Raw genomic sequence first — 13,390 nt, 5'->3', positions numbered from 1 at the left:
TGACATTTAAGTGCCTAACAAGATGATTTTCATGATTTCACAGACTGGATAGCAAATACTATAATCTAACAAGCTGGGAACCATCGTTTTGTAGTTGGTCGTTTTGTTAGATATGTAAACCAGTCACAGTTACCTTAATAAAATATTGTGTGAAAAAAATCCAGTGAAATATGTGTGTGGAAAGTGTAAAATAAGAACACTAGACCCTCAGTTTATTTCAGTTCGCCTGTCGGAAAGATGATTGTGAAACATAAACAGGAAGCGGCTGGGCAGAGTTTTGGGGAGTTGTTGGACAGCCATTGCAGTGTCGTGGCTCAGTAACAAAACACGAAAAAAGAGAGGAAGACCTGGCATTTCGCAGGCTCTCTTTTTTTCCACAAGGAGACCAAATTACATGACTATAAGAGCGAACAGATTCGGTAAATTAATCTACACCTAAATAACGGGTAAGTTTTTTGATACATTTTCTCAACAATGATCAGAAAAGAGTCATATGTGAACGTTCGGCATCTCAGCTAGCAAATTGTCCCCGGCTCCTAGCGATGCTACGTTAGCATTGCTAACACCAAGTTGGCTAGCTCGCTTATTATCAAAGAGCATCGAGCTGGATTTAAACTGAAGTTGACCCGCTGTTTATATTTGTTTTAACATTAATATCCATTATTGGAAGAAGAAATACTCGCAATATTACAAGTCTCCGGTGTTGTTAGTATATCTGTGAAGTGTTTCTCTAGCTAACTGCTGATTAGCTAACGTAGCCAGTTACCCCTCGATGCAACGTCGCCTCCAAGAGAATATGACACGTAGCTAGTGGCTTCCTGCTAGCCAGCCTACTAGCCGGCCTCACATAAGCTTTATAAAATCACACTTAACGTATATGTGTGACTTTGATATGGCTTGTTATTGATATTTGGGCCTTTTTTTTAGTTTTTTTTTTTTTTTTGCTAACGCGGAACCTATCGGAGACCAATCATCCATGTAACGTTAGCCGTTAAGGTAAACGTTAGCTAACTTCTCGGCTACGTTGACAGTGGTTGTGATAGTTGGACTTGTTTGACAGCCGAGTCAAACAGCATCCCGTGTCTTTCACTTATTCATGGATTCACAATTTTCTCGTGACATCTAACTTAAGTTGATTCACAACACCTGCTTGAAATCTTACAGTAGATGGGAATTGATAGAAACCATATCTCCTCAAGGAAAATGTGTCCTACTATTATTGAATGTCTTCATTTGTGAACTGAAACACATTTCTGAAATATCAGATATGTTTGCATAAGTAACGTTAACCTATTTTCAAGTCTTTATTATTATCTGAGTATGAGGAATCATTTCCCAGACATTGAAGGATTAGTTTAGAAGGTGGATAGTAATAAGGGCAAACTGTCAAAACATGTAGCATGGGGATTTTTGAGCAAGTGCACCCACATTCAGTCATAACCAATCCTGTAAGTGTTAACTTGAAATAAAGGTTGTTAACTCATCTGAAGGATTTAATTCATAACAGATGTCTCATTGATGGTGAGTTTAGTTCTGAGGGCATTTCTAGCCAAATTCCTCCTGTGCACCTCCATTTAACTTGGTAACCAACCATGTTGGTCACATCTTTTATTTCTGTCACTTTAATGTGGTTTGTCATGCTTGTTGATCAGTTAAACCCTGTAAATAACAACTCTAGATCCCTTGAAACAAGTTCAGGCTGCTGCCGTCAGTCAAAGGTTTTCATTGCCACATGTTTTTTTTTTGTTGGCTGAATTTTTAAAACTCATGTGTATGTATTGGTCTTATGAGCCCATATTTGCCTATGGTTGTTGTCAGTTACTGTGAACTGTTTCACATTCACAGCAGCTTCATGCCACACGTGGGAGCATCAGTCTGTAATGCCAGCCCACAGTGTCATAGCAGCCAATGGGGGCAGGCGTGGGAGCATATGGGAGGAGTGTAACAGCAGCTGACGTGTAGTTCAACTGTATTTGCGTGGTCTTGAACTTTGGCTACCTTATACTTTAGCCCTGGAGTTGTTTGCATGTTACATAACTAGGGTAAGAGGTCAGCACCAGCTTACCTTGTTCTGATGCCTGTGTAACTGTCACATAGAAAAGGCTAGGAAATGACATGAAGTTGGAATATTGAGTGTGTGTGTGTGTGTGTGTGTGTGTGTGTGTGTGTGTGTCTAATGAAGAAAACGTCATGGTTTCATGGGGGGGACCCCTTTTCTCGGGTTTTCATGACCATGACACTTTTGATCACATTTGATCACGTCACTTAAAATAGGGAAAAATAATCTTGTGTGAACTCGAATAACAAATGAACAAAACTAGAGTTTTTCTTACGCAGATACAACAAGCTGTTGCATGTAGGCAGCCAGAGAACTGTTGATTTCACACAGTTTTAGCCGGTCCCATTTCAAATCTTTTTTGTTTTGATTGAAATACAATCTGGCTATCTTATCGTGAAAGACTAAGACTAGGCTTCATTTCCAAGGCCCTTGCAGATGGGTTGTGTTGAACAAAACACTTATGTTGCCTGTTAAGGAGCTGTCAGATGGTATGTGATCAGTGCTCTGTATCTCCTGTCCTACTGTCCAAAGGCTCCTACTGGAAAAGCTTATCATTGGCTGTAGAAAACCAGTCATTGTTCTTATCACCTGTTGCCAATTTCTATCTGATAGGTTGAGGCAGACTACATATTCATAGAGCTCAGTGCCGTCACTTGTATGAGGTTTGTGGTGAGGGGTGCTGATTGGTTCCTTCCTATTGATCTTACTATCTCTCTTGTCTGATACTTTTAACTGTGTCCTATTTGTCTTGGTGTCATTAGGTATTTTCCCCTGTAGGCTCTAGGCGTGTAATAAATATGAATAATAAGCCATAATTTAGTCCAATGTGCCACTGAAAAAAAGTACTGCAATCTATAGATTTGGATATTATTTAGTAAATAATGGTTACTGTTGAAATTGCAGCATTAGGACACTGTCCTCATCTGGAGGATAAAAAGTAATCTTGGCAAATATGTACAGGAATTTGCCCAAGATTTTGAATCTCAAATTCATATATTACACAATAAGTTAAAACTTCCTCCTTTCCCTACCGTCCAGCGTTTTGAGCATGTGAACTGTAGAGCATAATGAAAACAAACAGTCTGCAATTTCAGATATTTTACCAGTGTGTGCCATGTCAGCTATTGTGACAACTCTTTGCACTTCAGTATTCTGTTCACGCTGGGGATGAAGGATACTGTCTCAATGCGGCTGTCCAAATCCCCTCCAAAGTTTCCTTCCACAGCAGTTTAATGCTGACACTTGTTTCTCGATGCTTATTGTACAGTATAGGTAAAACCTCTGTCCATGGGTAGGAATATAGACTCTGTCACATTAGTGACAACCTACCTACAAAAATGAATAAAACTTAAGTTATTGATAACAGATATTAGATGACTTGTAACAGGACCTTCTCCTTCTGTGTACATTCATGTCTTCTTACCTCTGCTTTTTCCCCATTTGTTGTTTTTCAGGATTCAACAGCTCCAGATATGTCATTCCTAATTGATTGGATTTATAATGGTTTCAATAGCGTACTACAGTTTTTAGGTGAGTACTGGTGATCAGAAACACTAATTCATATTAATTCAGTGTTGAAAGCTTTAAAAGATTACTGCAAACAGTTGTGACTGCTTTAGTATTTTAAGTTAATTTTATTAATGAAAATGGTGTTGCCATATTGTAAACCACAAAGCTGTTTTTAAAAATGTTATGGAACATGGTGATTAATGTCTTCGGTGATCACAATAACAGCTTTAATTGTTACAACAACTGGTCTGTCTTGCACCTCAGTCCTGAAGTGTTGAGTGAAAAGTTGGGTTAAGAGTGTTATGCACAATAGGCCCATTTCACACTGACCAGTTTATAATGTGGTCCATGTGGTAAGAAAGGAATGGATCACCATCATCAGCGGCTACCATTCCTTTAAATGCTTCTGTGTAGCTTGAAACATACCTTTTATAGCTCCTTGGTTAGAGCACTAATACAAGCTGGCTTATGGGTTCGATTCCCATTGGGGCATCACACATAATGTTCCTGTAAAGTGGCTCAGCTAAAAGCATCCACCAAATGGCATATGTTATGTAAGCTTGTGCTCACTGGCGATCAGATTGACTGCTGATATATTTTTTTTGCGCTGCCGATTATTAAGGAACAAAATTGTTATAGAAAATATAATCGGAAATCTGTTCCCTACTATTTGATGTTTCTCGTAGAGTGGCATGTCTGCGCGCGATGATGAGAATCACTGTTAATCTGCACAAGTGACTTTGCTCCTTAATTTAAAGCAACACATTTACGATCCCATTTCCATCTGCACAATCCTGACAAGTGTATTGTACAATCTGACAAATCCCGCATCTCCATTCTCCATATGCCTGCTCACCACAGCTTTGCTCTGCGCACTAATGTCCATAGCATCCAGCTGGGTCGCTTTCCGGCTCCGTCACGGCTGCCGGATATGATCCGCTGCCATTCTAGTCAGATCCGTGAGCCACACGTGAGAACAGCTCTTTCCTTCTCCGCTATCTTTATGCGCCAGGTCTATTTTTGCCAGACCAGCTTGCATCTTTGGAGTGTGGAATTCACTTGTGAATGCATATAAATACCTGTAATTTTTTATGATACATTTCATTTGTCACTGACTTGCCTTAACATATCCAGCAAAACTAGTTTTTCGTGTTTGTGAGAGACCAAGAGAAGGAGGTTTGTCTACAGACGATTGCCCCAACCCTAATGTTATGTGAACATGAAAGGCACACAAAGGAAATGTCTCCCAGAAACTTATTTTTCACACAAGCTTTTTAAAGGTGTTACCGATGTGTCCATCTTAAATCTGGTGGAAAAATCTTTTGTGTACCAGCTGCTCCTCTCCCCAAAGTGTGCTGTTCTAGTTTCTGTGTAAGATCTGCTCTTGTGAAGCAGTTGTTCCAGATCTCCCTGTCAGATAGGTAGCATAGTGGTGTTGTGAGTAATGATGACGTCTAGTAGAGCTGAAATTTCACAAATCCACTGGGTATCACTACGCTGACTCAGAGAGTGGTACACACAAAGCCTTGTAATCTTGTCACGAAAGTTGAAGGACCTCCTAACCTTGGTTACACCTTTTCTCCTGTATTCAGTTAGTTGGTACACCAATCTGAGAGAACTGACATTAAGAGAAAGATCTTGTCAGTTTTCCTTTGAAGCAGAAAGCACTTTTGTGCAAAATAGTTTTATTGTGAGAATTGTTTAGTGTTTTTTGACTGACTGACTGAATGTCATTTCTCCATGAAATTACAAATAAACTACTACTTACTTTTTCCAACTTCACACAATAGAGAATGCAAGAGCGTAGCTTAACTTAGGCAAGGGTAGCTTCGGTTTTTTGTTTCATTTAACATTCATAATGTGAAGTAGAGAGTGGCAAAATCAGAAGGTAGAGCACAGCCACTTGTGCATGTTTTCACCGTGCATCAAAGAAACTATTTATGTGTGAATTGAATATCTGGTGCATGCCTGAGAACAAGTCCAAGCTTGGTAACTCTTTTGTCAAGTCTCATCTTTATGCTTTAAAGATTGTATTTTTATTTTTTTCCAAACCTAAGTTCTTCATTTCTAGTGTTCACCCTTGTGTTCTGAAATGCTTCTGGCTTTGTTTCAGGACTGTACAAGAAATCTGGCAAGTTAGTATTTCTTGGCCTGGACAATGCTGGCAAAACGACGCTACTGCACATGCTCAAAGATGACAGATTGGGACAGCATGTGCCAACTTTACATCCAAGTGAGTTGGTGCTACTCTCTCTCACACATGCACATCCACACATTCTCACTCAGTTATGTGTTGAAAGCCATCCGTGCAAAAACATTCGGGCAGATTATTCATTTATGTTTGCCATTTTTAAACAAACCACTGTTGAATGGGTATGAGCTGTAAGTATACTATAAACTATGTGTAAAATTTGGTAATATATTCGCTCATGCTGCACATGTGCAAATACACTAAACCATTGTGGGTCAGTGACTTTTGAGCTGCCTGACTTTTCAGATTTGTTCATGATAATTTTCTATCTTCCTCCAGCCTCGGAAGAGCTGACGATTGCTGGCATGACTTTCACCACTTTTGACCTTGGAGGCCACGCACAAGGTGTGTATGTGTTTGTATACTAATGTTTTTGGCTTTCATTGGTCACAGTATGTGTTTGTGAAGCTCCAATATCACTTTTTCACTGCCGATATGATCTGGAAATAAAATGATTGCGATATTATCAGTTTTCCTTCAAACGACATACCTGACCTCCCTGTGGGGAAAAAGTAGCATGCAATTTGTGCAGCGCAGAAAGGAAATTCTCTCTTGCCAATACTCTCACTAACATAAGGCCAATACGATATATCACAGTTGTGTCAGTGAATGCAAAATGTGTCTAACATAAGTAGACAGACTGTACTGTAAAACTCTCATGTTTGTTTTTGTTTGTGTGTTGATTCACACAGCCCGCAGAGTGTGGAAAAACTACCTCCCTGCCATTAATGGCATAGTCTTCCTTGTGGATTGTGCAGACCTCACCAGATTGGCCGAATCAAAAGCAGAACTTGATGTAAGTACCTGCTAGGTCACCGTCGCACTGTGGAGCAGTGTTTTTGACAGCTTTCAGTATTCCGCTTAACTTTAAAAATCCACTTTCTTGGTCAAATATTTGTTTTCTGGTTTTTATGGCACCACTTGTGATAGTGGTAGGTTAGTTGGTGTAAGAATTTACAATGATATTGATACATTTTTGTCTGTCTTGTGAATTCTTCTAAAGCTGTGCCTTTTTTTTTTTTACTGAAGAGAAATGCTGCCCCCCAACTAAGTTATTACAAAGAAGTAATTCAAATCAGTATTTTAGCTGTGTAGTCCTGATGCAGTGTTCAAACAGCCTTTTAAGTTAGAAAATTGCAATGATAGCTAATGTGCAGTTTATTAGCTGTTTAATGTTACACGTAAAGTGAAAGATTAAAAGTAATTCATTCAAACATTTAATGATAAAAACGTCTGCACAATTATTATTTTTTGGGCAGTTGTATCTATGCACAACGCAGGTGGTGCAAGAAATATTTTTATTAAACCAGACACAGAAACGGAGCAAGGGTTTTTTTCTTCTACATTCACCTGTCACCACCAATGTTAAATAATTGTGCAGAAATTACTATTTGAAGTAGAAGTAAATTACAATACTCCTGGTACTCACTCCTGGAAGGCACTAAATATAATTAAAACAGTGAACACAGTTTAATGATTTGTAACATAGTAGTATCTGAGGGTAGATTTTCTTTATCACCTTATGGATAAAAAGGAAAGGCACATAGTAATACCGAGTCTACCCACCCAGGCATTAATGACAGACGAGACCATTGGAAACGTGCCTATCCTGATCCTTGGCAACAAGATCGACAGACAAGAGGCCATCAGCGAGGAGAAGCTGAGGGAAATGTTTGGATTGTACGGACAGACGACAGGCAAGGTGAGTAGACGCAGCACTTATCTGTGACAGTACATTTGACCCTTTTTTTTGTCATCTGATGAGAATTATAGGTCTATGTCAGGCAAGTATATAAAAAATAATCCCTTTCAATTGTTGACCAGAGAAAAGACTGCATGAAGTTCCAATGTTGGGATACAGGAAGATGAGTCCCCACCCCAGTAGACAGTGAGAAGTTATGGTGATAAAGCAGCAGTGGTGAAATTAAATACTGCTGGCTGGTCAATTCAATGTCAGCTTAACCTTTAAAACATCAAGTTTAAGTTTGCTAGGTAAACTATAGTCTTGCAGACGTTCCCTTTATCTGTTTGCCAAGTTAAAAGAGCAACTTAACACCCCATTTAACATATTTACATTTTCAAAAAATGCATTTAAATCCAGAGCGCACTGATGATCTCCTTGCAAACTCCAAACTCACTACGCCAGAAGAGTTGATTTCTGTTTTTGTCTTGATAAGGAGGGCCCAGATTGGAGTGCATATGACATTGCCTAGTACTTAGGGGGGTACAGGTTTTTGTTTTTTATTTATTTTTTGTCTAGAGGACAGAATTACTTACGAAAAATTAAGAAAGTGGGTTTAGTGTGACTTTTTTCCTGCTTTTCTCTCAGGGCAACATTCCCATGAAGGAGCTGAACACGAGACCACTGGAGGTGTTCATGTGCAGTGTGTTGAAGAGGCAGGGCTACGGCGAGGGCTTCCGCTGGCTCTCCCAGTACATCGACTAAAGCAGCCAAGCGCGTGACACCACCACCACCATCGGGGGGGGGGGGTGCTAAACCCAACCACTCAAGATGCCCGCCGTTGCCACCAGTACCATCATACTCAGCCCCATGTTTGGTTAAACAAGTCTGTCTCCACCTTCAGAGAAACCAATACAACTTGATCCCAATAGACTTTTATTGGTCGAACATTTGGTTCCGCACTTACAGAATTCATATCTGTATGCGCACGCACACACACACACACACTCGTTTCCATCTCTGTCTTTTTCTAAGAGAGTAACATAGCATTGGTTCCACAGCAAAGGGTGTTCAAATTCAAACGGATGAATCTTTTCTATATTGTGTCTGTCGTTTGCTGCCCTCTCCCCCTCCTTTCCTGCCATCTGTTGAGTGTGATGATAGATGCATTATAATTGTAAATCTGTATATGATTCCATTGGTATATCAACAGTCCCTAAAGCCTCTTTCCCCTCTTCACCTCATTTCAAGCATTGAGAGCGAGAGCAGCATGGTTGTATACATTGCAGTACACTTTTTTTAACAGTAAAGACTGTCATTCAACATTGCATTTAATCAACACGTTTTGTCCTGTTTTTTTTTTGTCTTTTTTTTTTTGTTTTGTTTTTTTTTTTTTACATGATTTCAATAAATAAAATGTGTGACCACGTATACAGCCCTCACTATAGACGCATGGCTGTTTCACCCATTTATTGAAATGGACCAGTGCATTTATCTTAGCGTATCAGAAATTAGATCCATTTCTATAGGTTACTTGGATGTTAAAATACTTTTGTTCCAGACTTCTATCTCATCGGCACAGCAGCATTGAACGGATCCAAGTATTCTGTGGGCTCCCCTTTTTAAAGAGAAGCATGGGGTGGTAGTATAGCAGATGGGAGAAGATTTTTAATAAAAAATAATACTGGCTATAACCCTGGCGACGTTTGATGAAATCGTGTAGTTAGCACAATGGTCAGTTGATGCAAAGAAAACTATTTAAGTAAATGAAACTTTGGGATAAATAGCGTAATAATAACATGCAGTAATAGATGAAGGGAGGAATACATCAAGTAATTGTCAATATTAGAAGTCCATCCTACAGATTTATTTTCCAGCACAGACCTTTTTATAGGGTGAATCTAGTGACCAAGCGTAGATAACAGAGGACACCGTCCCACAGCGGGAACAGGTAGAGAGGCCTAAGACACCTCTAAGAAAGGGACTATACAGTATATATGAAATGTACATGAACATCGTACATGGATTTTGTATTTATAAGTGGTATCCTTTGATCTATGTGCATTACCATAAACTATTATGCATGCCTTGTTCTTTTCATTTTTAATGACCATTACTCCAGAGTACAACATGAGGGGAAAAAAGATGCCAAAATTTACAATGAGAGCTGATTGTCATGTTTTGTTTTGTTTTTACAGAAACAATGGAATTGCGCTTAATACACATTTTTTCTGTCCCTGTCCCTTTGTGTCTCTTTCACTCCCTCATGACTACGTGATGAGCTGTTCCAAGAAGGGTGGGACTTGCTGTTGTTTGCATCATAAAAAATGTAATAAATGTTTTCAATGAATAACAGGCTTTAACATTGATCCACAATGCAGACTGATTATTTTTGTCACTTTTCTTTGGTCAGATCAGCTGTGGAAGAAGAATTTTGTTCCTTTATTTAAGTAAAAGTACCAATACAACAATATAAAAATACACCACTAAAACAAAGTCTGGCATCCAAAATCCGACAGAAGTAAAAGTACAGAAGTATCAACAAAATGTACTTAAAGTATTAAAAATAAAAATTCTCATTATGCAGAAAATTGCCCCCTGTGACATATGTTGCAAGTGCAGTGGTTTCCACCCTAGGGATCGGGTCACAAAATAAATCTGGGGGGTCGTGAGATGATTAATGGGGTAGGAAGAAGAAAAAACAAAGTTCTGTTACACAAATATGTATTCACATTTTGGACTATTCATTACTCTTGGCTTTTGTGGTGAAATATTGGAGAGTTTGACCTCTTTAGGCCTCAAACTGTTATTTAAATGAAACCATTAGAAGTTTGGAGGGGAAATCAATTTTGATGGAACTGGTAATTCATGGATATCTGACACGTGACAAGGGGCCACAACTATACACTTTTTTTGTAAGGGGTCACAGGGCAAAACCACTGGTTTAATCTTTAATAAAGCATTAAATGGAAATACTCAAGTAAAGTACAAGTACCTCAATATTGTACACAAGTATAGTACTTGAGTAAATGTACTTAGTTACTTTCCACCATTGAGCGAGGTGACTATATTTAATTCTCTTGATCTGACAGTTACAGCTGAAATATCTACAGTTTGTATGTGGAACAGGATTACGTAAATTAACTGTTGAGGTTATGTAAAAAGCACATTGGCACCATATAACTTAGCTTCAATACAAGCACGGTACTATCAGGCCACTGGGTGGTGCACATGACATGGAAAAGTGTATTTTTAGTGCTGTACAATTTATCTTCATTCCTTAAATGGATGACAGGAAATCATAATTAATATGAATGACAACAAAGGAGTTCTGTAGAACAGATGAACAATATTGCTGAGAAGATACAATCAATTTCACATTAGGCACAGGTGTTACACTGTCTGAAAGGATCGTACCATTGGTTTTATCCCAATATTTAATTGATGACGTCAATTTTTCAAATCATCTCATACATGTTCTTTTTAGATTAAGTTCCAGGCAGTCACTGGTTTCATTTTAGTATTCCACAAAAATCACTCACAGACTTTACAGCAAAGGCATTGTTTTTAAATACTGGTTCTTTGCAGTAATGCAGTTGATTGGTCAACTGGGGTCACTGTTTGTCTTCAAGATTTCCTTTTCCAGCAACACTACTTGTGAATGCAATAATGTTGGACAGCCACTATCAATACTTGAATGTTGGAGGTTCCTTGAATGCACCACAAGTGGAGATTTTTAATATTGTCCTTGCTCCCAACTGCAGTACCACCAGAGGTTTACATGACTCTAACTTAACATGAAGTCGGTAAGATTTTCACAGCAATGGATTGAGTCTCAAGCAAATTTCTCGCTGCAAGTTGATTTTCATACAGTACTGAAGTGAACAAAAAACAATAGAAAGATAGGAACTCAGTCTAAAAACGCATGCTATGAAGATTGTTTATCAGTAATGTGTATGTAATTCATAAATAAATGGTTAAACAGGGAAAACTTCTGATATCCTTTAAGGTCACATGCAGTAATACACACAAAGCCCTTATATATCTTCTCTTTCACATCAGGTCATCCCATACACTGTATATAAAGGTAAATATAAGTCTATGGGTCATCCGCAGAGTCCATGTCTTGCACATTACAGCACTCTCCAGTCAGGATATCAGCCATGCAGACTCCCAGAGCTACCAGCGGGGAGAAGACAGCTAGGACAACAGCGAGTAGCAGATGCCCACACACCCTACAGTGATGCTTCTTTCTCTGAGCTGCTCCTGCATCTTTTCCCCTGTCTCCTCCCCCCTCTACGGCTGCGCTAACAGTGGGGACTGGGGCTCCAGGTTTGGGCTGAAGTCCAAGACCCTGGTAGTTGGTGTCGGAACTGGTTTGTGACCCCTGTAGCCATCCTGGCTGAAGCATAGTCTGGACAGACTTCTTGTCTGTGTGATCAAGGAAAATGTGGTTGTTCAGTAGGCTCGATGGGTCTGAGGGCGTTGTGGAACCTTGAGCACCCGAACATGGAGCGCCCTGGCCTGGATGATGTGCTGGGGGTGTCCCTGGGCAGGCTAGATGGGTGCAGGACAGGTTTTCTGTTCCCAGCACAAGTGGAGACTGACTTGGCATGATGCAGGCGTATGTGAGGAGGAGTCTCAGCCTGTTGGACTGTTGTGATAGAAAAGAAAGTGAGAGCCATTACAATGTCAATCAATGGTATTATGATATGACAAAAACATTGCCAGAAACTGAAATATAATGAATAAAAAGGAGAACAAATTAGACCTCAAAGCATCAAACTAAAAACAGCTGTACACATAGGTTATTTATATTTGCATACAGGCAATGTTTGTATATTCTAACTTAAAATATTTACATGAAGTGATTTACAAAGCAATGTTCCAGATACAAGAACAGTTATCACCCACAATAAGATTATAATAAGAAGAAGAGGGAGACGCAAATGAAAAAAATTGCAGTGGTATTAATAGCTGTAATTAAAGTAATAGTGTATTAGTTGTCAGTTGTCTTACCTTAGTGTGTGTGTATGAAGTCTTGTGTCGGTTCTGCAGAGAAAACTGTTGCTGCTTGTCCACCCTCACAGGGATTTAAGGATATGAGACACCAGAGAAGGTGACTTCCCATTACCGGTGACTTTGTCTCTCGTGTCTCTTCTCACTTCCAATCAGCATTCAAGACACACCTCAACCAATCCACAACAATACACAAGAAATTAACAAGAAGGGGTTAGACATCTACCGTACATGCTCATCCATTCAGAGGGAAAGGTTAGCTGATTTAAAATAAACCCTCTTAAAATGTACTGTATTATAAATTAGAGATGCTCGATAGCTTAGAAATTCAACTACATTGAGGTGTGAGTTTTTTATGCTGGTAGTCATTGGGCCGAGTATGTGAGAGGTTGCTACGACACCTAACAATATTCGCTCAAATACAACAATGTGTGGAGCGTTCATATGATTAGTCAGCTGATTTAACTGCTGATGAAACCACTCTAACACGCCACAAGCAAACACATTTTTACAATGTTTATCAAGTTTATCATGATCAGTCTGTAGATCTTAAAGGAGTCAAAACAGTAAAAGTTTCACCCTGAGATGCCAAGCGTTGTCAGACTCACAGTGTGATGGATGATGCAGACATGTTCACTTCATAGTCATAAAGTTCTGCATGTTCCAGTACAACACACGGCTTTCAACTGCTAATACAGGAGAAACATCAGGTCACGTCTCTGATTACAGGATATGTAGGCACACACACACACGAACACATACACACACCTTATGCAATAATACGGTAGCATCAGCTGCATAAAAGCAACAGGAAATACTCAGCGTCTTCAGTTTGCTTTGTCAGCTCAAGATGAGATGTTAGAGATAAGAC

General features: G+C 39.3%; 1 protein-coding gene and 1 long non-coding RNA gene across 2 annotated transcripts; one reads left to right on the top strand and one right to left on the bottom strand.

Annotated features, from left to right (window-relative positions):
- The first annotated feature begins 95 nt into the window (after positions 1-95).
- Positions 96-9,869, top strand: sar1b (secretion associated, Ras related GTPase 1B). Its single transcript, XM_044222732.1, has 7 exons — positions 96-446; positions 3,514-3,589; positions 5,682-5,801; positions 6,099-6,164; positions 6,512-6,615; positions 7,390-7,521; positions 8,149-9,869. The coding sequence occupies exons 2-7, from the start codon at positions 3,532-3,534 to the stop codon at positions 8,263-8,265; spliced, it is 597 nt and encodes a 198-aa protein (XP_044078667.1). The 5' UTR covers positions 96-446; positions 3,514-3,531; the 3' UTR covers positions 8,266-9,869.
- On the bottom strand, positions 9,284-13,191 carry LOC122888363. Its single transcript, XR_006380684.1, has 2 exons — positions 12,520-13,191; positions 9,284-12,154 (listed from the first exon to the last, which is right to left on the bottom strand). It is a non-coding gene; the product is annotated as an uncharacterized LOC122888363 (long non-coding RNA).
- Between the last annotated feature and the right edge of the window lie 199 nt (positions 13,192-13,390).

This window comes from Siniperca chuatsi, linkage group LG14 (genome assembly GCF_020085105.1).
Source record: "Siniperca chuatsi isolate FFG_IHB_CAS linkage group LG14, ASM2008510v1, whole genome shotgun sequence".
Classification (NCBI taxonomy): Eukaryota; Metazoa; Chordata; class Actinopteri; order Centrarchiformes; family Sinipercidae; genus Siniperca; species Siniperca chuatsi.
The sequence above is the reverse complement of the archived record's forward strand: the minus strand, read 5'-3'. Positions and strand labels throughout refer to the sequence as shown.